A 27982-nucleotide genomic window follows, 5' to 3' on the forward strand; every position below is an offset into this window, starting at 1 on the left:
AATATACGTAAATCTATAAATGTAATCCAGCACATAAACAAATTAAAAAACAAAGACTATATGATTCTCTCAATCGATGCAGAAAAAGCTTTTGATAATATCCAGCATCCCTTCATGATCAGAACACTTAAGAAAATCGGTATAGAAGGGACATTTCTTAAACTGATAGAGACCATCTACAGCAAACCCATAGCCAATATCATATTGAATGGAGTTAAATTGAAATCATTTCCACTCAGATAAGGATCCAGACAAGGCTGTCCATTGTCTCTATTGCTTTTTAACATTGTAATGGAAGTTTTAGCCACTGCAATTAGGGAAGAAAAGGCCATCAAGGGTATCCATATAGGGTCAGAAGAGATCAAACTTTCACTCTTTGTGGATGATATGATTGTGTATCTGGAAAACACTAGGGACTCTACTACAAAACTCTTAGAAGTGATCAAAGAATACAGCAGCGTCTCAGGTTACAAAATCAACATTCATAAATCGGTAGCCTTTATACATCAACAGCAGTCAAGTTGAAAAAACAGTTAAGGACTCTATCCCATTCACAGTAGTGCCAAAGAAGATGAAATATTTGGGAATTTACCTAACAAAAGACGTGAAAGATCTCTATAAAGAGAACTATGAAACTCTAAGAAAATAAATAGCTGAAAATATTAACAAATGGAAAAACATGCCATGCTCATGGCTGGGAAGAATCAACATAGTTAAAATGTCTATACTACCCAAAGAAATATATAATTTCAATGCAATCCATATTAAAGCTCCACTGTTATACTTTAAAGATCTTCAAAAAACAATACTTGGTTTTCTATGGAATCAGAAAAAAACTCAAATAGCCAAGACATTACTCAGAAATAAAAACAAAGCAGGAGGAATTACGCTACCAGACCTCAGACTACACTACAAATCAATAGTGATCAAAACAGCATGGTATTGGCACAAAAACAGAGAAGTAGATGTCTGGAATAGAATAGAGAACCAAGAGATGAATCCAGCTACTTACCGTTATTTAATCTTTGATAAGCCAATTAAAAACATTCAGTGGGGAAAAGATTCCCTATTTAACAAATGGTGCTGTGTCAACTGGCTGGCAACCTGTAAAAGACTGAAAGTGGACCCACACCTTTCACCATTAACTAAGATAGACTCTCACTGGGTCAAAGATTTAAACTTAAGACATGAAACTATAAAAATACTAGAGGAGAGTGCAGGGAAAACCCTTGAAGAAATAGGTCTGGTCGAGTATTTTATGAGGAGAACCCCCTGGGCAATTGAAGCAGCTTCAAAAATACACTATTGGGACTTGATCAAACTAAAAAGTTTCTGCACAGCCAAGAACACAGTAAGTAAAGCAAGCAAACAGCCCTCAGAATGGGAGAAGATATTTGCAGGTTATGTCTCTGACAAAGGTTTAATAACCAGAATCCACAGAGAACTCAAACGCATTAGCAAGAATAGAACAAGGGATCCTATCGCAGGCTGGGCAAGGGATTTGAAGAGAAACTTCTCTGAAGAAGACAGACGCGCGGCCTTCAGACATATGAAAAAATGCTCATCATCTTTAATCATCAGAGAAATGCAAATCAAAACTACTTTGAGATACTATCTAACTCCAGTGAGACTAGCCTATATCACAAAATCCCAAGACCAGAGATGTTGGCGCGAATGTGGAGAAAAGGGAACACTTTTGCACTGTTGGTGGGAATGCAAATTAATACATTCCTTTTGGAAAGAGATATGGAGAACACTTAGAGATCTAAAAATAGATCTGCCATTCAATCCTGTAATCCCTCTACTGGGCATATACCCAGAAGACCAAAAAGCACATCATAACAAAGATATTTGTACCAGAATGTTTATTGCAGCTCAATTCATAATTGCTAAATCATGGAAGAAGCCCAAGTGCCCATAGATCCACGAATGGATTAATAAATTGTAGTACATGTACACCATGGAATATTATGCAGCCTTAAAGAAAGATGGAGACTTTCCCTCTTTCATGTTTACATGAATGGAGCTGGAACATATTCTTCTTAGTAAAGTATCTCAAGAATGGAAGAAAAAGTACCCAATGTACTCAGCCCTACTATGAAACTAATTCAGGGTTTCACATGAAAGCTATAACCCAGTTACAACCTAAGAATAGGGGGAAGGGGGAAAGGGAGGGGAGGGAGGGGGGTGGGTAGAGGGAAGGGGATTGGTGGGATTACATCAGTGGTGCATCTTACAAGGGTATATGTGAAACTTGGTAAATGGCCTGTGAAGCTAGTGAATGATGCCCCATGATCATATCAATGTACACAGTTATGATTTAATTAAAAAAAAAAAAGAAAGAAAAAAATGTTAGCATAAAATTTTAAGTTCAAAGACTTTATCACCAGTTTGGAAGTTTACTCATTTGATCATTATGTAAGTTGTGAGCAACTATTTTGTGAAAGTTTTAGATCTTAGAGTATAACAAAGCAAAACCTGTGTTTTCAAAGATCACACCAGTTACTGCCAAACACCACTACTTTGGTTGATCTCAATAGGAGGAGTCCAAGAAGGATCTCAGGATGATCTGTGGCCAGAAAAGAATTCTCAGAAGAAGTGCTTCCCTGTAGAAGCTAGCAGGATGGACAAGGACTGTCCAAGTAGACAAGCCAAACAGTGCTGAGAGAGCAAATAGTGAGAGCCTGCAGATGAAGGAGGGCCATGTCGCTGCTACTGATCATCAGTCTGTCTGTGCACATCTTATACATAACACTTTCTCTGTATATGAGGGTGTATATAGTATGTAGACATACAAGGCCAGGCAATTAAGTTTGCAAACTCATCCTGAAAAAATCCTCATTGCTGAAATCACTATAGTCACCGGATGGTCACGGGGAGTACCTGGAAGATGACTGTAGACATATTCAACCATGAGGGATGCAGCACTGTTTCTAGATGAGTTTGTGAACTTAACTGTCCGATCCTCATTCAACATCTCTGATGGCCACTCCAGAAATATAGTTCCAAAATTGCTTACAAGGGTGGACTAGGCTGTGGCCTTGGTGCATAGCCTCCCACAGGGAGTACCTTGAAGGTGACCATACTGATACTCAGCAATGAAGTGTGACATTTTAAGTTCAAAGACTTTACCACTAGTTTGGGGGGTTTACTCATTTGATCAGTATATAAGTTGTGAGCAGCTATTTTGTGACAGTTTTAGGTCTTGGAGTATAATAAGCACTTTTTCTAGGAGATGAGTTTGTGAACTTACTTGTCTGGCCTTGTGTATGCGTACATGATACAAGGACCATACTTAAAAAATGCACAGATCTTATATTCACTGTAATTAGTTGTAGCAATTATATACTCTAGGCAACCACCATCCCCAAGTAAAATATGAAATATTTCCATTTCTTTAGAAATTTTCTCATGTTCCTTTCTGGTCAGTCCTCTACTAGTGCAACCACTACTGGATTTCTATCATCATAGATTCTTTTAGTTATTATTTGGATAATAATACAACAAAAATAGAATCAAAGAGGATATACTATTTTAGGTATAATTTATTTTACATATTTTCAATGCTCAACTATGCTGTCATGACCTTCAGTACTTTTTCCCATTATAGTGCTGAATAGTATTCTATTTTGCGAATATACTATAATTTGTTACCTTTTTCTGTGTATATGCATTTAGATTGTTTCCAGATTGATGCCATTATGTATTAAATGTATGAAGTAAGAATGTACGAAATAAATGTTCTTATTCTGTACATTTTCATTTTTCTTGGGTAGGTTCCTATAAGTGAGCTGTATATAGATGTGCATTAAACTTAAACTACAAAAGACTTTTCCAAAGTGGTTGTACCAGCTTATAGCTCCACCAGCAATGTATGAGAGTTCCAGTTGCTCCACATCCTCACAAAAATTGTGGGCTGTCAATCTTATTTTAGCCAGAAATCTTTGAGCAAATAAAACTTTTCTTATGTGCTAAGGCTTGGTGAGTGTGGTTCTGCCTCATAGCTAAGAAATTAAATGTATTATGGAAACAAAGTAGACTTAAACTATTTCTAGAAAAGAGGCAGAATATAGCTGGCTGAAAAAGGACTCCCAAAGTAAGTGGAATGTACGGGGACTGGTGGTGAGAAGGGAAATATACTGCCCTGAGGTCAAGAGCATCATCATGTGCATGGGCTTCATACACTCAGGAGCCACAAATCACAGAACAGCAGTTTATGTATTTAGGGGCCTCCTGTCCAGGCAGAATCCTCAGGTCCTGCTTGTCAACTGTACTTACATTGAAAACCAATGCAGAAGTAATACGTGATAGAGATGGCAGAAGCTGATCATTTCTGATATGTTCTAGGAAGGTTACTCAGCTGGGAGCAGCCCACCTAAACATCTATCACTAACCTCACCCCATTTAAATTCTCAAAAGAATGACCTGGCAACACAGATTGACAGCTATTCTGAACTTACATCTGAATCATGGAGAATAACTCTTGGGTAAATGGAAACGAGAGAATGTTGCCATTTTACCATCCCTTCTACTGGAAAAAAATGAAGCATTAACAATAAACTATGGATATTTTAGGATGGATAAAAGGAAAGAAGGAGAAAGGGAAACAGAGGGAGGAAAGGTAGCAGGAAGGACAGGACAAAGAAAGGAAGTGAGTAAAGAAAAGATGAAAGAAAGAAGAGACTCCATCCCGAAAAAAATTAATAATGGGGAGGAGCAAAATAATTTCTTAAAATAATTTATAAATTATGTCAATAAAAAGAAATGTATTTATGCAGACAGAACTCTGATATTATTCCCAGGAATTAAGAAGACGTCTGGTAAAGGTATGACCAGGAAGAACAGCAACAAAAATGCTACCTTTGCATAAATGTAGAAATACAAAAAGTGCCATTAAACAAAAAAGTGTCTGATGGTTGGGGGCTGCTTTGTTATGTGACAAGCTTATAAATCAATATGTTCAATATGATCCCATCAAAAATTATGTATTTGAGTGTAGAAACTTGGGTGTGTGTGTGTTCATGCAAATTATTACATCTAAAGCCTGGAGATGTACACAGTGGTTTTCTCAGGGTATATGGAAAGAAATACCAAAGGCTTTTCTTCTATACATAATGTGTTTCTGTCATATCATGATTTTAAATTACTATGTATTATTTGTATAAAATGGAGAAAAGAATCAACAGGATGAGAATAGTGTCAGAAAAGCTAAACTCTAGAATGAGCTACAAGTTTTTTTTTTTTTTTTTTAGACGAGTAACATTTTTGATTCTTACTCTGAACTGTTCCGATTGGAGTATTAGGTTTCATTCAGGCATTGATTCCCAAACATGATGCACATTAGAATCACTACAGAAGCTTCTTAAAATAGATGGCTAATTCTTCTCCTAGCAATTTTGTTTCATTATGTCTGAGTGCTCTATAACAGAATCTGTGTTTTCAACACTCTCCAAATGACTCCTGTTGTTGAACTGGAGTATTATGTTTAGATCACCCTTATTGAAAAGGGAACTAAAAATCTCAGACAGGTGTATCAAGAAACAGATTACAAAATGCAACAGAGGCCAGAAGATTAAGTCACAAAAGAAAGGGATAAAAACTTTGATTCTGACTCTGGGGAAAAGATTTTGGCAAAATATTAGTGGTGTCTTCATACTTTGAAGGACTGCCATTTACACAAAGGGTTAAATACAGTCCTTCTCATCAAAGAGGCAAAAGCAGGACTTGTGGCTGTTGGAGGTTACAGAATGCTATTGGACTCTCGATATAATGAATAAGAGTCTAAACTTCAGAATTACAACAGTGGATGATTTACTAGGTAGTGAGCTCTCTATCAGTAGACATGATAGCGCAGAGTATGGATGTGTGGGATGTTGCAAAAACAAAACCATAAAAGATTTATTTTGACAATGGATGGGAGGTTAAACCTGAGCTGTGAATGGTTTACTCCACTTGCAACATTCCTTTGATCTCCCCCAAGTCTATGGTTTTAGATCAAGTATGCATAAATGCGATTTGCTTTTTATTTTTGAAAATATGCTTTGAGATTCTTGCCCTGTTCTCAGGTATTGAATCTTCATTTTCTTTTGCAAGTCCCAGCTGGAGTCTTTCATCGTTCCATGTGGTCTCTCGCTTCAAAGTTTCTTTACTGATGTCCTTTGCTGCCTCACTTCTAAGCCAGTTGCTCTGTTCCCACCAAAGGGATGCTCAAAGGGTTTTTTTTGAAACCAGAGAGTCGTCTAGATAGTAAATTATTCTTCAATATAAAGAGGAGGAAAAAAATGTAGTTCAGATTCCCCTGTTGTCATTGACTCCTCATCTTTTGAACCTTTTTTGAAATAAAGACAACCTTGAGCAAATTCCCAGGGCCGTGTCTCTGCTTACAGAACCTTATTCAACGTCTACTGGGGGGAGAAAAATAAGCTTTATCTCTCTGAAATCCAATGTAACCCCTTTCACTTAACAGAAATTACAGGTTGCCGCTAGTGCCTAAGAAATCGTTGTATTCTTCAGCCTATAATTTTGGAACCTGAGACTGTAATTTTCCTCTCTCCCTTGGTGAATTCGTTTTTACCTTAGCTCCTAAAACATCCTGATCTATTCTCTTTGGTGGTGTGTCTTTCTTCAGTAGTAGAATATTTAGAAGCTGCTGGAAGAATCTTGTCCAGACATCAGAAAGATTACATGAGGAATAACAATAATCTTTGAAAGTACTTCCTCATCCCAGCAATCATTTTATGAGGCTAAGTGGGTATTGCTAACATGCTCACCATACAGAGAGGGGCAGGAGTCACAGGATAAAGATAGTTTCCCCAGATCATGTTGTTACTGTGTGAAGGGGTAGGACTTGAACCTAGATCCTTCAGATGCCATGCCTTTGCTTTTTCCTTAACACTACCTTTCTGCTTTTCTCTGTACCTACAACGACCCTCTTTTTCTATGTCAGTTTCCTCTCCTTGACTCTTCTGCCTCATCCCCAAACATTCCCTCCCAACTCCCAAGCTTTCTGACTATCAAACTCTACTCACATTCCAAGGCAAGCTCTTCTCACCACCTATCCCCTTCCTTGTCAACATTGCCTGACCTGTGGCCCATTTCCTAAGAATCTCAAAGGATTATAGCTTAATGTACATCATTTAAAATTACTCCATGTAATCCTCCATCCTGGGGTGAGGATGCTAGAGGATCGCCTGGGGCTGGGAGGTTGAGACTAGACTGGGCAACATAGAGAGATCCTGTCTCTAAAATAAATAAATAAATAAAAAGTTATAAGAAAAATTAGCCAGGCATGGTGGTGGTGCATGCCTGTGGTCTCAGTTATGTTGGAGGCTGAGGTGGGAGGATTGCTTGAGCCCAGGAGTTCAAGGTTATAGTGAACTAGGATTATTTTATGCACCTCATCCTGGGCAATCCACTGAGTGAGACTCTGTCTCAAAAATAATAATTATTATTATTGGGAGAGAAGAGAATGGATTTGCACTCTTGGAGAAGTAATTCTTCAGGATAAAATGGGCTCTGTAAAGCAAAACACTGTTTCTAAAACTTCCCTGTGCATCAGAATCACCTGCAGCCCTTGTCAACACACTAGCCACTGGGCTCTACTCTCCTGCCCGGAGTTTCTCATTCAGTACATTTGGAGAGGAGACAGAAATTAGCATTGCTTAAAACTTGGGGGCAGGGGAGGGGTACTGATACTGGGCATCTGCAATTCGACTTTAAAAATCATTGATATGTATGTATAAAGGCAAACCCTCGGTCCCCTCTGTATATTCGTACTAGGAAAAGAAACATCTGGATTTTGAATGCTGGCCACCTCCTATATAATTGGCCTTGGGTGGTGTGTTGGAGCCTGGAGAAGATGTTTCTCATTTCGTATAAACATAGTACGTGCAGGATGAGGGGATTTGTGAGACCTACCAGCCCAACCTTTTCATTTGAAGAGTGAAGTAGCAGAGGGGAAGACAGCCAGCAGCAGCTGGGCGTGCAGCGCAGGGCTGTGCGTTGGTGAAGACGCGGAGCTGTGCGTCCTTCCTGTCGCTGCGTCCCTCACCATGCCCTCCTCCCTCCCCATGGGCAGCCTCTTCCTGTTTCTCCAAACAGCCAGTCTGCAGAGGGGGATTTTTATCTATTTTGCTTCATCATCAGCCACTGCTGTGCTTAATTTGTATATTTTTTAATGGGGAAAGAAAAAAATACCTTCCATATTGGAAGTTTAAAAACCTTCCCATTTGGCTTTTCTTAATTAAATGTATAATTCATGAGCCACTTGGGTTGAAACCATTGAATCTTTAAATATTTGCTCCACCATCTATGACAGTTATCGGTTATTAATGGGGGTGATGATTTTCCCTGCGATGATTCAGTGGTAACATTAGAGCTGAATGATAATCGGCCCCGTCCTGAAGCATTTTCTGTAGTTTCACATCCTCTACAATTTTATTCTTATTAGAAATGGCAGCTCTGCAGTAAGCAATTGAAGACTCTATCTGCTGCTCTCTCGAGCATACAACAAATCCTATTTTCCCCAGAGCATGATTATATTTTGACATCTTTTACAGCCTTATATCTTATACTGTAATATTTAAAATACAAACACAAAAGATATATCCAATTATACCCATTGTATGGGATGTAATTTTTCTTAGAGGGGAAGTAGTTCCAAGTGAAAGGTGAAAAATAATGATAAGGACTGACAACAGACACTTCTATTGGCTCTGAGAGCAGATCTCAAAATGCATAGCATATTTATCGAGGCAGAGAATAAATGGGTAGAATAAGAAATTTGAAGTGCAGTGTTCAAATTCAGTGGATAAATCCCCCCTTGGAATATCCCAGAATGCATGTACTTTACTGCAAACCTTGTATACAGCTCCAGGATTAAACGTGTCTGATTCTAGAGTTGTAAAACATACTTATTTGTTTTTGTTTTTTTGTCACCCTCAGTAGAGTGCCGTGGCATCACAGCTCACAGCAATCTCAAACTCTTGGGCTCAAGCGATGCTCTTGCCTCAGCCTCCCAAGTAGCTGGGACTACAAGTGCCTGCCACAACACCCAGCTATTTTTTGTTGTTTAGCTGGCCCAGGCTGAGTTCGAACCCGCCAGCCTAGGTATATGTGGCTGGAGCCATAACCACTGTGCTACGGGCACCAAGCCGAGTTGTAAAACATATGTATTGCCAACTTAGGGGACAAAGACCTAATCCAAAAAAAATAATTCCTTTTCTAGGTTGACGTTGTTGATCTTAGTGCAGAGTGAGTTTATGGTGCAACCCAGAAAACTTCTGATACCTTTACAATCTACTTCTACGTAGGTTCCCATTTGTTCCATAAGTTCTGCCTGACTACATGGATTTAATCAGATCCCTCTTGATTTACACACCTCTTGTTTGGAGTCAGGGAGCCAGTGGTCTATATGGCCTACTAACGACCACTGAGTAAAAGCCCCCTGAGCTCCTATTATTGTTAAGTTCCAAAGAATTCTGGGACTGAGTGCAGACTGCCAAGGTTTTCCTGGAGGAGGAATGAAAACACAGTGAGTGTCTGAGTGAATTTCTGGGAGACCTCCAATTCTAAAGAAGCCTGCACAAGTCACAGGATACAAATATACAGCGTCTACACTTCACTTTTCCTTGCTTATTCCCATGCCTTATATGTGAGCTTAATACAGTTGCTGAGCCTAGAATTCTTGGAATTAACTTTTTCTCCTTTTTTTCTCTTATAATTCACATCCAACCTTTTTGGGAAGTATATTAGTTATACCTTCTAAATGTATAGTGAAGATTTCTACTTATCCACCTGTCCAAGCCACCAGTATCTCTCACCTGGATTATCATGTTCCCCTTTTAACTGCTTATATTCTTGTCCTTCTGTGATCTATTTTCTAGACAAAATTTTTAAAACTGGAACTCAGAGAGTGTATGTCACTCTTCTGCACAATACTATCCGGTGCATTTTAATTTCATGGCCAAATCCTAAGGCCTTAAAATGTCTGAAAGTAAGGCCTTCCAGCTTCATTTACTGTCCCATTTACAGGTTTTACTTCACCTACCCTGACTATGTTGCTGTTTTTCCAACAGGAAAGGCATGTATCTACCACAGGTCCTTTGCACATGATGCTATTGCCTCAACCTAAGCCTCCTTTACTTACTAAGTCTCACTCTCCCCCTCTCCCCCTCTCTCACGTCTTTAGTTCTCGCTTCAAATAACAATGAAGCCTTCTTTTACCTTAGCATATACAATAGCAACATCTACTACTTTCTACCCACTTTTATTTTTCTCCTGGCTTTTTACTAAAACCTATCACGTTTTACTTTTGTTTTTTATAAGATTTGTGGATCCAAGGACTCTGTCTCTCTTCTTTGCTATATCTCTAAAATGCGGAAAAATGAGTGCCACTCAGTAAGGACATAATAAATATTTGTTAAATGAATATACTGCAGTGTACATAATGAGGGTTATTATCATTGTCACTGCATGCATTACCTTCAGGCAACTATTGGGCCTGTCTGCCTGTTACACAAGGAAAGCGCCCCAGAGTAACATATTCATTGACAACGATACATACCCACTAAGGCAACAGTACTTTCTTTCACCCTAGAAACAGCAAACACACCAACAAAGCGGAAGGAGATAGAAAAATGTAGCACTTTTTCTCTACATGATTTTCTTCTTCATTCTATAAACAATTTTGAGCCTTTGCTTGGAATGATTTTCAATTTAAGTTGAATTGTCAACATCTTTATTGACGCGAATGCAAACACTGGGCTCTGACAATGGCACTATCTTCCTGCTACAGACATGAACGAACCGAACGACTGGCATAAATTCAATTGTTCTACCCACCCCAAAGCTGGATCTGAAGGCAGAATAGAACATTTCCTGTAAGCAAATTTTAAACCTATCATTTTTATGAGCCTAAGATTAAGACTTTTATATCCAGACAATGAAGGAAAGATTGTAATTTAACTTAAATGTGGGGAACTTACTATTTCACTCTGAAGGTGATTTTAATTATTTTAGACAATATGTATAATTTCTTCATTCTGCTATTTTTTTTTTCTTTTTTTTTTTGTGGTTTTTGGCCAGGGTTGGGTTTGAACCTGCCACCTCTGGCATATGGGGCTGGTGCCCTGCCTTTGAGCCACAGGCACCGCCCCATTCTGCTATTTTTTAAAATATTACTTGATATGAGGCTGGGCTATCTCACTGAATTCATGAAGATCTATTGACTGAATTATTTTCATATTCATCTTGCAGCTTTGGCTTCAACAGTTTCATGTTTATTCTAAAATGTAAGGGAAATTCTGCCTTCAGTCCTGTTACAAATGCTTTGTGCATATTCTTTGTTATAAGCAACTGAGACTGTTAACAAAAGCTCACACTTGAAGTGAGTGGGAAGTTGTGGTGGGAAGGCCTCTCTGCATAGGAGTTCAAAGTTCAGGATTAATAAATTGTGATATATGTATACCATGGAATACTATGCAGCCTTAAAGAAAGATGGAGACTTTACCTCTTTCATGTTTACGTGGATGGAGCTGGAACATATTCTTCTTAGTAAGGTGTCCCAAGAATGGAAGAAAAAGTACCCAATGTACACAGCCCTACTATGAAACTAATTTGGGACTCTCACATGAAAGCTATAACCCAGCTACAACTTAACAATGGGGGGAAGTGGGAAGGGGGGTGGGTAGAGGGAGGGGGATCGGTGGGATCACACCTGTGGTGCATCTTACAGGGGTATTTGTGAAACTTGGTAAATGTAGAATGTAAATGTTTTGGCACAGTAACTGAGATAACGCCAGAAAGGCTATGTTAACCACTGTGATAAAAATGTGTCAAATGGTTTATGAAGCGAGTGTATGATGCCCCATGATCATACCAATGTATACAGTTATGATTTAATAAAAAAAATAAATAAACAACAACAACAAAAAAAACAAAGTTCAGCTGAAGGCTCAGCGACACCCTGACCCTTCCCCAGAAATAAATGAGTACAAGAAATATTGTATTTTCTCTTTGTCACATGAACCTGTGGGTAGGGATTTGACCTTAGAACCCTCTAGGGACAGAATGGAATAAAAATAATTTCTATTTGGATGACAAACAAATTTTGTTTTTGCCAAACAGTGAGAAGCTAAAGGAGAATTGTGTTTTTCTGAAATGGATATCCAAACTGAGAAGAAGAATGATAACAGATCATGGAAGGGGTTGTTAGGGAAGAGGGTGAAGTCATAGCCTGTGGATGCGACAGAGTTTAGGGAAAAGGAAGGAGATGATTCATGTGAAATCTCAATAAAGTTTTAATGTCATGTGCATGGTAACATGAGCTCTCTCCTCACAAAACTTCAGTTAAACCTAACATTTCTCCAAAATATTTTAGATGTGAATTTTGGGGGAAGATGGGAAGAAGGGCTGAGTCTGACCCTTAGGACAGAGACTCAATTGGAATCATGCAACTCATCTCTGGTTAACAAATGAGATTGAAGGAAAAATTGTTCTCCTCCCCTCAGAGTACAGATAATGGCTCCTGAATATCAATTTTTGCAGTGGTAGAGTATCCAGGATTGGGTTCTAGCATGATTTCCAGGGTTCCTTTTCTTTTTCACTATGATGCCTTCTCTGCTAAAATAACCTTTGCTCATAAAGTGACCCTTTCTCAAGGGGTGGCACACCTGCCTGCACAGTTACCTTCAAGATTTGGTAGAAAGCCTCCTCAAGAAGGCCTCTAAAGCAGTTGGGTCTCCTTCTGCTTATTTAAAAGAAAAGAAAACTGTAGGACAGCACCTGTTCCTTTGATTTGTGTAGATTACTGTATTTCATAGGGTCGCAAACAATCACTTCTATGGGAAGTCCATCTAGATACTTTCTGGTTTGTTTCTAAGACCTGGAGCCATTCTTTGCTAGGTAAACTTATGGGACTCAGCCATGTTGGTAATTTTTCTTACACTCCTATAAAGTTTCTTTATGAAACACCCTGAAATGTGCTGGTCTTGTTAAAAAATAGTTTGCATATATTTCTGTGAACATACTAGAAAGAAAGCATAAAGCACTCAGGGTGTTCTGATAATATCAAGTTTAATATGATTTCTCCTTTGGTGCAGAAATACTTGTGAAACTCACTTCTGCTGGTTGGTTATATAGAAAAAGACACAGGGACTAAATTGTCCAAAATTTGGTGTTAAAATTTCAGCCTTTGTGGCCCTTTATCACTATGAAGTCTGTAGTACTTTTCTTTATGAGAAGCTCAAGTAGCATTTACACATGAAACATGTAAAATAATTTGGCCATGCCAACATTTTCTCCTCTCTGCCCTGTTAGCCCATCTATCCCATTAATGTATTCTGAGGTCATCTAACTGTTGCCATCTACATGTGGGAGAAAACATAGAACCTTTAGAGAGATTGGACGTAGAGCAAAAGTTGGAAAGCATATCATACTCAGAAAAATTCTAAACTCATCCCCAGTGACCTATACTCTTGCATAATTCCTTCTGTTTAAATGGGGGACTTGTGAATAACATGGTTATTTTATTGGTTATATATATGTATATATATCTATATCTCATCTCTGGTTAACAAATGGGATTGAAGGAAAATATATAAATAAAATGGTATTTATTATTCACCCTTGGTTGGATTAGATTACATAGCACAGTCGACTTGAAGAAAGGAACTTTCTCTTTGGTGGGATCTAATTAGGTGCCTGCTCACAAAAGAAGAGGTTGTTCCTGGCTTTGACAATGCAGGGGGCCATGTGCCAAGGAGTGCAGGCAGCCTCCAGATGTAAAGAGTGGCCCTCAACAGTCAGCTAGCATGGAAATAGTCACCCAACAAATATCCTTGGATTTATGCTAAAATACTGTCTATGACATAATGAAATTTTGTATCAAGTGAGTTTGCCATGCAACAAGATTATACAGTTACAAAGGTCTTAATTTAAGCCAGTTTGTATATTTTTTAATCAATTTTAAGGCATTAATTTCAGGAGTACTATTATAATGAACAGTTTACATGATTTAAAAGATCAACGTTCCTTTAACATTGGAAGGTGACGCAGTAATAAAAGAAAGCTTCTCTTGCCTGGCTGCTTTTTTGACTTTTTTGCTTATGTAACAGCTTCATTCGCACATATTTTACAGTTCTTTTATTTCTGATTAGAGTAAACAAAGTTGAAAATAATCTTCAATAAAGTCAAGAATCTTTGAATGACATCAGGGCATAAAATGACAAAGACATACTGCACAAACCGATATAATTTTGTACATCTTACCATTTTAGATTATGGTACTGGAAGATAACTTCCCATGTGGTTAAAAAATAAGCACCATTAAAGAGCCTGAGCAATTTTTGTGTGTTTTGCAAAAATCTTATTTTATCTCAAGATAGTATTGAAAGCATTGTAACTCTCCCTATCATTTCAGTCGAGCATAATGCCACAGTGCTCAGGAATAATATTGAATAAAATATTATAAACTTCAAATTAGTTTTCTTTGTGCAATGGCATTTCATGAGGTTGTATAAAAATAAAAACAGTGATAGAAAAAACTTTTCAAGTATTTCAAGGCTCATAAATAAGGTTTGATTTAATATTAGGAAAAAAAATTGTTTGCATTTGATTTTTAAACATATGTCCTATCTAATTTCAAAATCCTCCCATTCCAGAGTGGAAGCCAACTATAGCAAAGGCAGTGGTGGTTGAGAGCTGAGCATCTGGAGCCAGGCTTCCTGGATTTCAATCTTGGCTCCATTGACTGCAAGCTGTGACCTTGGGACACAGGTTACTTAACCCTCCCTCTCTCTCTCTCTTCAGTGTACTGCACCTTTAAAACAGTAATTATGCCAGTCTGTCCTGCATAAGTTATTATAAGGATTTAGGAATGCAATGCATGTGAAATACTTAGATCTGTGCTGTGTAAGTCCTGGCTCTTATTTAATATAGTTAGTGTGATATTGGACTGTGCCAAATGAAATGACTCCATGGATGGCTTCACTGTTACTTAAGAACTATGACTAAATTTACTAAATCATGTGAAATTTGAAGAATCCAAAGGGAGGAGAGTCAGTAGGTTGTTTGGGTCCCTGGCAAGAGTCTAATTCACTGGCCAATCCAGATTCTTCTCAAGTAAACATAGACATTTACTATTTAATATTTACCATTGCTAAGAGATACTCTAATTTGGTTCTATTGAAAATTTGTTTCCAATTAGCGGGGTAACGCTCTCATCTAATAGTTAATGTGAGGTTGCCATGAATAGCAGTGCTTGGAATTTTCTTTTCCATGGAGCCCCCAGTTAAAAAGGTAATAACAATGTTAATGTTCTTTTTGGAGTTATGTTCTAGTCACCACCACCAATCCAACTACATTCCTTAGCTCATTTACATGTACAAGAAATCGTAAACATCAGTTCGCCTCTGATACTTTACAGATGAGGAAACTAAGTTTCAAAGACAGTTACATAAACTGTCCCTTGCTACTCAGTTTGTGGGTGACAGCCCCAGGTTGCAGAGGAACTCAGTGTCACTACAAAGCCCTATTCTTACATTATGTATAGTGATATGTTCCATGTACCTTATTTTTAGTGGCTGCTTAAATAAATATTTTTAAAAGAAAATATTTGCATGTAAAGCTATTTGGGTGTAGCAGATGAACTTTAAGAGCTTTCATAGTTCCTTCAATTTGATGAAAGGCTATGGCTGGTTCCTGAACCTGACGTGCCTACATGACATGGTGTGATACAAATTACCCCCAGCCTACCTCCAAAATGTGGTGGTGGGCCACAGAGAAGCACCACACCTTGACCTTCTCGAACAGACACCGTGCTTCGTGTTTTGGTTTCAAAGTCATCAATATCTTGGAAAACAAATAAAAGAAGGTGTAAAATTAGTTACTTAGCAGAGGAAGTATTTTAAACAAGAATGTTAAGCGTATTTTTATTATTAAGGATGATACTCATGTTGGCTGACCAGAGAATTCCATCAGTTTAGCTGCGTGGATTTTTCTCTCTCAGAATTGAGTGTTTCTTTTTGTCTTCTTTATTCATATAATTAAGCAAACATGTGATAAAGGCATTTGTTAACATTACTCACTAATGTTTGCTATTATTCTTCCAGATAGTTGGCAGCTCATCAGGAAATCTTTTAATCCACCACATATTTACTTTTCCTGTCCAGGAAAGGTATGATTATAAAAAAGTACATAGAAAGTTTGTCATAGTTTTCTAGGATCTCAGAGTAATAGTTGTCATTGTAATGTGTGGTTGGAATTTATGATAATTTAGGATGTTATAATGTGAGACAAAGAGTTCCATGTGACAGAAACAATGAGACAGAAAATCTATTTCCTATTTCCTCTTTCCTGTTTCCTGATCAAAACCAGTTCATGATCTTATATGGAATGATGTGATTCCCTATTTTGAAGAATCATGGATATTCAGAATTGGAAGAGCCATCCATCTGAGGTCTCAATTTTTCAGCCTTCCTGGATAATGATCAACCAGCCTTCAGGAATGGCTAAATTGTTTAACTTCTCTGAACCTCAGCTTCTTCACCTGTAAAATCTTTTCATTTAGTCAATCAATGAATCAAGCACCTACCGAATGGTATGAGATGAATTTATAAATAACACAGGTATGTCATCTTATCATTATTATGCTTACTATCCCAGAGGAGGACCAGAAGACTAGTTAATAAAACAAAAAAATCTGTAACTTACAAATGGTGATAAGTGTTCTGAGGCAGACACCGCTAATTACCTAGCAAAATTTATTCTCCCTTCCTTCATAGTAGTAAACTTACAGATCAAATTTACTTGTCCAGCTGGAGGGCACATTGCCAGACTCCTTTGCAGCTATATATAGCAAGCAGAAATGATGAGTGAAACTTTCACCTATTTACTATGTGTGAAAAGAAATTTCCATGGACTTTGATGTTCTTCATCCACCCACCCCTAGCTTCTCCTACGTTTCAAATGATATGGGAGAGCTCAAAAGCCACTTCTTGAACACACAAAATCCATTAGTAACCTGGGTATTTATGTGACTACATGGAACAGAACCACAGCTGATCTAGAACAACAGCTCTAGATTATCTTATTAGATATAAGTAAACAAGATATATCTTGTTTGAGGCATTCATTTTGGCGTATTTATTGTAACAATTTAACTTGTTACCCCAACTAAGATGCCCTGTGAAGTAAAAGAATAAAGTGCAGACCTGATGGATGAAAAAGAGACAGCCATTCAGTGGTGGAACAGGGAAGGCATTCTTTCCAGAAAGAAAAAGTAGCTCTAAAATTCTACAGAGTATCTCAAAGGTCACCCCTAAAGTTACCAAACAGAGAAAATGGGAAATTGTAGATAAATGTACCATCATTTACAAAATATTCATTACAAAATTTTACAAAGCAGTGGCCAATATGTAGAGAATATTTTGTAAATATTTTGTAATTTTTTGATGAATATTTTGTAAATAGAGGTACACTGTATATTTAGTTACAAATTTCCATTTTCCCTATATTTTCCCCCATGACATTTGGGACACACTATAGCTATGGAAAATGTAGGGAAGTTTTATGTCATTAAGAAGAAGACAGTGCTGCGGTGTATACTTGCTGGAATAGATTTCAATGAGACTACAGTGGTAAGCAAAACATGATTATCTATTATAATATGTTTATATTATGTTAAAAATACAAAAAAAAATACTTGGAAATAACCTAATAATGTATCAGTGCAAATCACTGAATAATATCTAGAACATTTATTGAATGTCATTCCATCAATGATTAGACAGAATACATTAAATCTAAATGGATTGACTCAGAAAGTTCTTAATTTCATACTGTTAAGGAAAAGTAGCTAAATATTGCTATGGCATTATCTTGTTACAGAAGACAAAAAGGTAAAAAACTAAACATGACTTTCTTGTTAAATTGGCATGAAGAAAGTTACATAATGGATTATTTTTGATATTCACACTGGTTATCTTAGAAGAACGAATGAAGGATGTGGGAGTGGAGAATAAATCTTTGCTTACGTCTCTCTTTATCTTTTAAAGTGTTCTATAGATTATGTGTTGTACATGTAATTAATTTTTAGTTTTCTATTAACAGCCTTACTGTGATGTAATTAGAAAAAATGGTGTCTTTTATAGGAATTTAAGAATTCCGTTTTGGATATCTTTAATTTGCATTATTCATGACCTACCCAAATGGTAATTTAATAAAGACCATGAAATAGATGAGCTCAGAACTCAAATTTATGAAAATGAGATTTATCAGTTGATAGACAGTACTGAAAGTCAGTCATAGGAGTAGATTTAATCCCCATGGGATGACTCTAAAATTTTGACTTGAACAGTTTGGTAAAGAGTTATCTAGTATGTAACCCTGAAAATACACCGTACTTAAAAGTCGAGAACCACAGAGATGAGAGAGAGGAGAGGAGATTCTGAAAATAGCAACTAGAGGTGGAATAAGATGTGTACAAAAAATATTATTGTTCGTATGTGATCCTAGCAATTCCGTGGAGATGGGGAAGCAGCTAATATGAATTGAAGAGTAGACAGCAGACAGTAGGAAAGGGTGGGGAGCACAGGGAGCATAACCTCCTTGGGGTTGGTTATGAAGAGGGGGTGAGTTTAGGAAGAACACAAAAGGATTTGGGAAGTGAAGGTATTATACTGCCATAAATGATCAAGTAAAGACAAAGAAGATGGTTCAGGGCCTTGATTAAAAAGTTTGCGAGTTCTGAAAGACAGGAAACAGAGCCCATGTGTAAAGACTGGCCTTTGTAGGTACTCTGATATAAGACATACTGCAGGCTTCTTGCTGGGGAAATGAGAAAGTTTGGGGTGGTGGTTTTAAATTTCTCAATGACACTGATGGGTAAGTCATTTAGGAAGGTAGAAGATGCAGTAAATATCCAACTTAGGGGGGATCATAGGGATTCAATGAAGCGATGAATTTAGTGTATCCTGACTCAAGTAAGGGCTCAATAGTCATAATTACAAGTGATTGCAGTGGTTCTCAACCTTCCTAATGCCGTGGCCCTTTAATACAGTTCCTGTGGGTCACGACCCACAGGTTAAGAACCAATGGATTAGAGCAAACAATTATATTTTCCTTTGATTGATACAAAGTTCAGGTATGCTAATCTACAAATACAAATTAAGTAGCACATTCTAGTTCCAGCACAATTTTTTGTGGGTAGATGATGCTTCTTAAAGCATTAACAGTTTCCCTCTCCTAATCCCATACGTTGCCAAATATGTGTTCTTTCTGTACACGTTGTTTTTCCATGTGAAGTAAAAAACTTTAGTAACATCAGTGCCCTAGATCTGATATGTAAATTTAGCAACTCATACACATTCTCTACTTGTAATAACATAAGCATTTGGCCAAGATGCTGCGTAACTCGAACAACCCACTTTTCCCTTTAACCACCTGCCCTTGACCAGCAGTCTTTAGGTTTATACTAATTTAAAACCTGGCATGCCAGGTGTGTCTTGCTTAGAGGATTTTCAGTCAGATTTGCTCCTTTTCTTTTTTGGCCAGAGAAAAATTCAATACCCTACATATGTCGGCACCGTTGATATGAACTATTGCCTTGCCTAGGAGCCCTTTGTGATTTGGGTTTGCATCACTTTACATGTGACTCCTTAATAAAAATCAGCCTAACAAACTGTATTTTAAAACCAAAAATAAATATATTGAGATCATTGTTTCTATTTTTAGTAGTAACAATAGGTAGTAATTTTCAGGGTTTTCTTTCTTACTATTATTTTTGGCCAGTCCCCTTAAATTGTGATTACGCTTTAATAGTCACAAATATAAACACTGTCACAAAGGAGGAATGAGAAATCGAATGATTCTATGAAATTAACAAGCTTCAGATTGAATTCTTTCAACGTCACGTTGTCAGTGCTCCACGCAGGCAGCGACATCAATCATGTTTTCAGTGTTAATCAGAAGTCATTATCACGCAAAGTTGGTAAGACTGCTGATACTTTAATGTATTCTATGTTCACTTCCACTTAAGTAGCATCCGCTTGTGACATAATTTATCCATGCGTTTTATGATTACAATGGGGTTTCTATTAGCTGACATAACATGAAAGGAAATCAACTCCTCTCAAAAATTACACAGGTCCTGTTAGTGATCCAAACAGTCATTCCAAAATGTTACTAGCTCACAGGTTTTAATTAATAATTCAGATTTTAAAACTGTTTAATGGCACGTAGATCATAAATAGGATGTAATTTTGCCTTGTTTAAACAAGGTGCCATCTCTCCTTTGCTTTGAGTGGGCTCTATTGTACATATCCATTCTGTATTTCAAATACTTTCCTGCTATCTGGAAATGTGATTTAATTCAGATAATTTTCTGAGGCAAGGTCCACTGACTTAAGTGGCCACAGGAGCATCCAATGAGAATTTTCTTTGCTCTGCGAGAGCTTTAAGAATTCTAGATATATTCTTCTGCAAGGAGAGGCCAGAGAGAACCACCAGTTTCTATTTTGGTCCTATCCATTTTTGCTTAAGGGAAAATAGCTTCGTTTGAGATCGCTCCCTGAAATGATCTCAAATTCTATAATGTTTGGAGATGTTCCCATAAACCGCAAAGGTGACCTGCCCAGGCTGTCCTTGTGTACAGGCACAGTCCTGCTGTGCTGGTTGCTGTTAAAGACCCCAATTGTTGAGGTTGCTCTCATTAAGCCATTCTGATGACCACGGCTTATTGGGTCCTGTGGTTTTATTGCTGGTTTTGGAGGAAGCATTTGGCAGAAGCAGAAGCAAAAGTGCAGTCACAAACAAGGCTCTGTTCCAAAGGCCAGTAGGAAGTGCCTGAGAATGGCCCATAAAATGAGCTTTAAAGAATTACTGGGCCATATGCTCTCTCCTGGAGAAAACAAGGTGCAGAGGAGGGACAAGGCCCCCAAAATGTACTTAAAATTAAGTCTGGGCAATGCTAAGTATTGCAACATTTAATTGTAAAGAGAATACATCTTTGCAGCTGCCACATGTAGGAATGAATCTCAGCCTAATTAAAGCAAGAAAACTGTGCCTTTGCTGCCAAGGCCTGAGGATCACAATCAGAAGAGGCGCTTGGCAGTGCCAGCCCCTGACACAGAAGGGGACCAGTGGTTTGCCAAGTCTTGCAAGCTTGGAGGAAGGCTTTGGGTACCCAGGGTCTATTGACCAGGCCCAAGAAAACCACATCTCAAAAGTTGGAGATAGGAAAAATATTTCCCACAAAAATTTGCATGCTTCAAAACAGACCTAGTATTCTCAGTATTCAGTTAAAAACCTGAATAATGATGTTAATTGTTTCTCTTTCCACTTACTATATACGAACTATTTCATTTTAATGTTTCAAATCTTCTTTCTTTTTCTTTATATCAAAAATAGCTACCATGTGCCGGGTGCTCTGATTAAGTATTCTCACTGAACACTCAAAATCACTTTGTAACGTAGGTGCCATGGTCATGTTCATTCAGCAAAGGAAGAAATTAAGGTTTTTAGATGAGTGATCACTGACCCAAACCCACTCCGTTTCTACATGTCATGACAGGATTTGCTGGGGGGCGGGAGGGGGAGGAGGTTTCGTTCCACAGCTCATACTCAAACACCATGTTGTTTTGCCTTCCAGATATTAACTGGGGTCTCCGTGTCACTTAAAATTTATAAAATTGGCATAAACTAATACTCCATGCTCAAATAAATAAATAAATGTACAAAAGCTCGATGCCTTTCCAAGGAGTTGTGCGGAGCGCTCGGGGAGGGGAGCCTGCTTCCTCTGCCCCCAAATTTGTAGCTTTTAGAAATAGCTCCTTTTGTGATGTCCTAACTCCTCAGAATCCTTCTTCCTTCCTCTCTGTGTGTTTCTTAGTTCATCTGCACCCTCCTGTCTCCCCTGTATCTTCATGGGAATATGGAACCCAACTCCTTATTTTGACCTGCCTAAGAGGCACGTTACCTCTCACACACACACATCTGACACGTCCCCATTAAAGTATTTTGAACATGTGTCAGTCTTATTGCTGTGGTGAGACTCAGCTCAGACACCTTAGAATCAAACATTACACCAGCAGTTCTCCAGGCCTCTCGTCTCGGTTGCTTGTGTCTGCTCTCGTTCCCTCTTCTACAACCTCCCCACCCCTCTCTCTATTCCTCTCTTTCAGGAGCAGTGGGAAACGAAAATCCTCCTACTCTTCTCTGCAAAGAAGATCAACGTCCTCCGGCTCCTACTAGCACACTCAGAAATGATTTGACCTGTCTTGAGTTCACACAGGTTGTAAGTAAAGGAAATAAAATTTCACCCCAAATACTAGGGCTCTAGAGGTGCATCTGCCTAACCACCAAACTTCCTGCCTTCTGTGTAGAGCTCCCACAAGACAGGACCCTCTAATCTTACCCCAGACTGGAGACAGGGCTCATTTTCACACCTCAAAGGGAATTTCAATTATTTGTCCCTTCAAGGACATTACATCTGATTTTAAACTCGCAAGATTTATTTTACCCCGCTCTCTGCTTTCCACCAACCAAATTCTGTTTCCCTGCTTTGACAATCAGGGAGCATTAAAGTTTTGAAGTTTCAGCATTAAATGCTCATCCTGAAGTAAACAAGTTTGGGAGCCCTTGTTCACCTTCACGATGCAGCTCCCATGTTGGAGGTACGCACTATGTTTTGGCCTACAGCAAAAACATTTCACTGGGCAAAGCAATGCCGATACCCTGCCCAGCAAAAGGGAAATGGCAAAAGACACTAAGAAAAAAATCCCTAGTTCTGCAAAAGTCTCAGAGAACTCCCAGTTATAATATATGTAAGTGTCAGAATTAAAATACTCTTTGAGAATCTCAAGACCTTATACTAAGGTTATTCTGAGTTCATCTCTCTCTGAACTTCTCTCCTTTGAAGAGGCTCACTCATGAGCAAGATCAAAATTGTTCATGTTTCTATTTGCTTTTTTTGTGAGTGGTTTCGTTTGGGGGTTGTAGTGATTAATTTTCCCGGGCTTTACTTAAACCAGTTTCATTCTCCGCCATCATTTTCTGGACGCTGCATACTCAGGGATGGTGTTCACGCTATTGTTGTGTTTCCTGCCATCACTCAGCAACACGACATGACATAACCTAACACAGCACAATGCTGTTGTCAAATGCTGTAAAAAAGACAATAGCTAAATCTTGATACTGGACGTAAATTTGGAATGCTAACATCCAAGTAGGAAGTGAGAAGGTATTTTAACAGTTTTTTTTTCTTTTTCCAGTGCCAAATCCATTTACGATCCAAGTTAAAATTCCTCCTCTTTTAGGGTGTAAAAGAATTTTTATAAACAGTCATAAGTAAGTAGACAGTTTTCTCTTGGTTTCTTGGTACTAGCGAATTCACTAAAAACCATTTCTGGGGGATAATACATCCTTTTCTATCAGCCCAGCATCCAGGTTTTCAAAGAAATGAGTATGTCATAAGTTACACCAGTAAACAGTTATGAAATATCTAATTGGGCTATTAAAATGTATATGTCAGACTGGATTTGATTTTCCATAATGGACTCATTTGCCTGACAAATGGTGGTAAGAACAGTGACAATTATGACAAAAAATAAAAATACAAGTGCTAGACGTGGGCTGTCTTCAAACCTGCTCCTTGTTAAGTTTGCATATTTCTATAGTTAAGACTGGATGAGAGTGAAACAGAAGGGAATGATGGAGTGATGTAACAACTTTGATAACATAGATTGAGATGCCAGATTACATAACTAGTAACTTTTGGCGAAATTCATTGGTGTCTCTAAAAGGAAAAGATGGAAAACAAGTAGCATTCAAAATAGATTAAATAATTAATGAATTCTTTAAAAGATTTAGAGATAGAACAAAGCAATCAAGAACATAGGTTTAAAAGACATCTGTACCAGAATGTTTATTGCAGCCCAATTCATAACTGCTAAGTCATGGAAGAAGCCCAAGTGCCCAGCAACCCACGAATGGACTAACAAATTGTGGTACATATATACCATGAAATACTCTGCAGCCTTAAAGAAAGATGGAGACTTTACCTCTTTCATGCTTACATGGATGGAGCTGGAACATATTCTTCTTAGCAAAGTATCTCAAGAATGGAAGAAAAGTATCCAATGTACTCAGCCCTACTATGAAGCTAATTTATAGCTTTCATATGAAGGCTATAACCCAACTATAGCACAAGAATGTGGGGAAAGGGCCAAGGGAGGGGAGGGCAATGGGTGGGGCCATACCTATAGTGCATCTTAGAATGGGTACAGGCGAAACTTACTAAATGCAGAATATAAATGTCTACATACAATAACTAAGAAAATTCCATGAAGGCTATATTAAACAGTTTGATGAAAATATTTCAGATTGTATATGAATCCAGCACATTGTGCTCCTTGATTGCACTAATGTACACAGCTATGATTTAATAAGACAAAAGAAAACCCAATCCCTGTGTTAAAAAAAAAAAAAAAAGAACGAAGGTTTAGGGTGAGACTGTGTGTGGTCAAATGCTTATTTGGCCATGTACTAGCTAGTGATTTGGGGCAGATTAATTAGTCTTTTTCTATCTCAGTTTTCTACACTTTTAAAATAAGCTAACAATAGTATTGGCCTAAAAGGAATGATGATGTATTTAAAGTGCTCAGCAGGTGTTAAGTGCACAGTAATGGATGTGAGGGATTTTCATTACTCTGTTGATGATATTAACTGCACATCTCCACGTTAGGATGTTTTACAATTTTAAATGGGTTTTTTATCTACACTTCATCTTAATGTCTGGTGATGTAACCAGACATATTTTCTTGGAGACAGAGTTTAGGACTTGGGTCTCTGCCTAGTCACTGGCCAACCCAAAAGTTCATGAATAAATGAAAAAAGAAAAAGGCCTAAAGTCAAAAGTAGGTGAATTTTATTCCCAAGCACTGCCACTTCATGCTGTATTTTATTACAAAGAATGTGTCACCAACTTAACACAAGTTGTTAGGTTAAGGGCCATTGAACCTCACTGTCAGAAAGCGACATAGCTCAGCTGGAGGTAGCAGCCACCTCTTGGCTTGGTGTTTGAGTAGCCAAGAAAATCCTAGGCTGCCCTGTTTCTCCACAGAGTTGGGCCTTGCCTTTTTGCAACTGTTCATTTTCCCATCCTTTGTTCTATAACCTTTTTGATTGATTATCTCCAAAGAGATTCCTTAGCGCCTATTTGTGCTTCTTGGGATTCATGAGTGATAGAAATACGTTTCAAGTGCAAAAAGGGGAGCAATGCAGAAAAGGCCAGATCCTGAGGTGAGTAACCCACAGGATGCATCAAAGCACTTGGGAAGAGGAGTAATCAGCTGCATCAAGGCGGGTGGTTTTTTTTTTCTCCAGAATGAGTATTTGAGCTTCCTGCACAGAGAAAGCCCTGAATACCAGAGGAAACATGTAGATCCCATTCCTGCTGTGGACACCAAAGTGACTAATCCAAAGGACAGTGGGTGTTTTTGAGATTCAAGTTACAATTTGAAGGCAAGAAATATGAGCAATGGAGGGTTGCAGTTAAAGGAGGAGGCTTCCCAATACAAGGGAGGGGAAACTCTTATAAACTGAGACCCTTCTCAGTTCCTGGAATGCTATTGACAAAATGAGACGTAGATATCCTGTAACTTCCATTTTATGAATGAACGCACCCATGCTCAGAAAGGTTAAGCAATTTGTCCAAGGCCACAAAGCTAAAAGGGAGGCAGATGTGAACTTCTACCCAGCTCTGAGTCCAGAAATATTTTCAGCAGTTTAGGGCACCACTCTGTCTGGTCCCTGGAGGGGTAGGGGGATACGTAGAGCAAAAAGAAGGGAAAAGAGCATTGCAAAGTGGGTGAGGACACCCTGCCTCATCACTTGGGGAAGTTCATTCTATCCTTGTTCTGGAGTTTTTGTATGCAATAATTTAAAAAAGGCCAGGCTGGCCACCAGTCTCCCAGAGATCTGAGGGAATCTGGGGAGAATCTCACAAGTAATTAACCTCCTACAACAGGTCATCTGCAAAGGGAGATGCAGGTCTTGATTTTGGTGGCAAATTAAGTGAATCTGTGCTCTTCCAGGAGCAATCACATTCATAGATCCTTCCGGGTCCACTTTCGTGACTCTCAGTAGACTGAAGGAGAGTTATTTCCATGGAGTGCAGCTAGAGGCTCCTTGATTAGAGAGGTTAATGTGTGTGAACTGTTACACTCCCTGTGGTTCTTCTCAAGCCCATAATAAGCCCTTTTATTTATTGTGATGGTTTCATCAGAGAGTTAGATTTCAAAATTTGGAGCCTATGTGAAACGTAAAAGGTAGAATTTGGGGGGTAAGAGGGAAGAACCTCTAAGTGTGTTACTGATCCTGTGTAGAGGAGTGTGGAGCCAGAGCATATGTTTAAAGACCTCCCACAGACAGAAGCTCTGAGTTTACTAGAATTTTTTATCCTATTGGCTTCAACTTGCAAGAACTTACAAAACTGGAATGAGGGATAGTGACTTCAGGGTGGTTACTAAATATTTTCATTTTCCATTGAATTGTTTTACTCTAAGCAAGGTCTTTGGAGTCACAGCCTTGATCTTTGCATCTCCAGCTTAGCACTGACAAGAATTAGGTTCAGTGATAAAGACCTTTGCCTATCTTGTCATTTGTGGGGAAGAAGGACACATTATTTTAAAGGAAATCCTTTTCTTTTTCAAAGTACTTTCACATCTACCTTTTTTTTTTCCTTTGAAAGGTAAGCAAAAGAGATATTACTCCTGTGTCAAATAGGTATCACTAGTTGTATGGACGGTGCACTTATGTTTTATAGAAACAAATGACTTCAAATTTTTGTAATTATACATTGCTTTTAAATGTCTTCTATTTTTGATAAATGACACTGGTGTTCTAAATACAATGGTAATAAATATGTCCTTTCGAATAAATTTGCTTATTAAAAATCAAAGCAATTGATTGGGGAAAAAAATAAGAATCATGCAAATATAGATGGGCATTTAAAAAACCACAACAGTGCTGTGTAGCTATTTCAAATGGGAAAATCTGGTTTTGGAAAATGGGCCATTTGAGCTCCAGGAGATAGAGCACATCAGATCTCAAGAAATTAGTGTCTTCAACAGAACCAGAGTGGCCTATCCATGAGAAGGAATTCGGTAGAGTAGAAAATAGAAACAAAAGGAAAGTCAACATGCAGAATGCTGAGGGGCTCTCTCAGTATTCTGTGCCAATACTCACTGGTACTTTCCACAAATGTTTTGATATAAATAAAAAGTCTATATCAATGTGTTTTTATTTTATTGAGTGTGTTGTTGGGGTGAAGAATAATGAAAAGTGTTATACTCTTAGATGAAAACCAGAATAGAGGAGGACGGAAAACACCTGTAAGACCAGAGCAGAGAATTGGACTTCAGCCATAGCCAAAGATGGAGTGAGAACTGATCCTGACAATGACAGCTCACTGGGCAGGAATCTCAACACTGATTGCCCTGGAGAAAAGTGAGTAGGTTTTAAGTAGATTGTAAGAGTCTGGGAGTGCCAGTGGGGAAGACTAAAAGTAGAAATTACCCATATAATCCAGAAATCCTACTTCTGGGTATTGATCCAAAGAAATTGAAATCAGTTTGCCAGAGAGATGATATCCACATTCCCATGTTAATTGCAAGATATCTACATTCCCATGTTACTTGCATTATTCCTTATATATTATTCATTAATAGCTAGGATATGGAAGCAACATAGGTGCCCGTAATCAGAAGAGTGGATAAAGGAAATGTGGTACGTATACACAATGGAACACTACTCAGCATTTACAAAGAAGGAAATTCTATCATTTGCGGTAATATAAATGAACCCAGAACACAAATGAAATAAGCCAGGCACAGAAAGACTAATATCACATGATGTCATTCATATGTGGAATCTAAAAAAGTCAAAGTTATAGAAGTAGAGTAGCATGGTAGTTAACAGAGACTGG

The 27982-nt window shown here is 38.1% G+C and overlaps 1 protein-coding gene across 2 annotated transcripts in view; it reads right to left on the minus strand.

Moving 5' to 3' along the window:
- The window catches only part of CNTN6 (contactin 6), a 353237-nt gene that overhangs the window by 145910 nt on the left and 179345 nt on the right, over nt 1-27982 (minus strand). For both annotated transcript variants that reach the window (XM_053600445.1, XM_053600444.1), the window contains exon 5: nt 15754-15849. In XM_053600445.1, coding sequence (XP_053456420.1) covers nt 15754-15849 — 96 coding nt within the window. The remainder of the gene's footprint in view (nt 1-15753; nt 15850-27982) is intronic.

This window comes from Nycticebus coucang, chromosome 8, assembly GCF_027406575.1.
Source record: "Nycticebus coucang isolate mNycCou1 chromosome 8, mNycCou1.pri, whole genome shotgun sequence".
Taxonomy (NCBI): domain Eukaryota; kingdom Metazoa; phylum Chordata; class Mammalia; order Primates; family Lorisidae; genus Nycticebus; species Nycticebus coucang.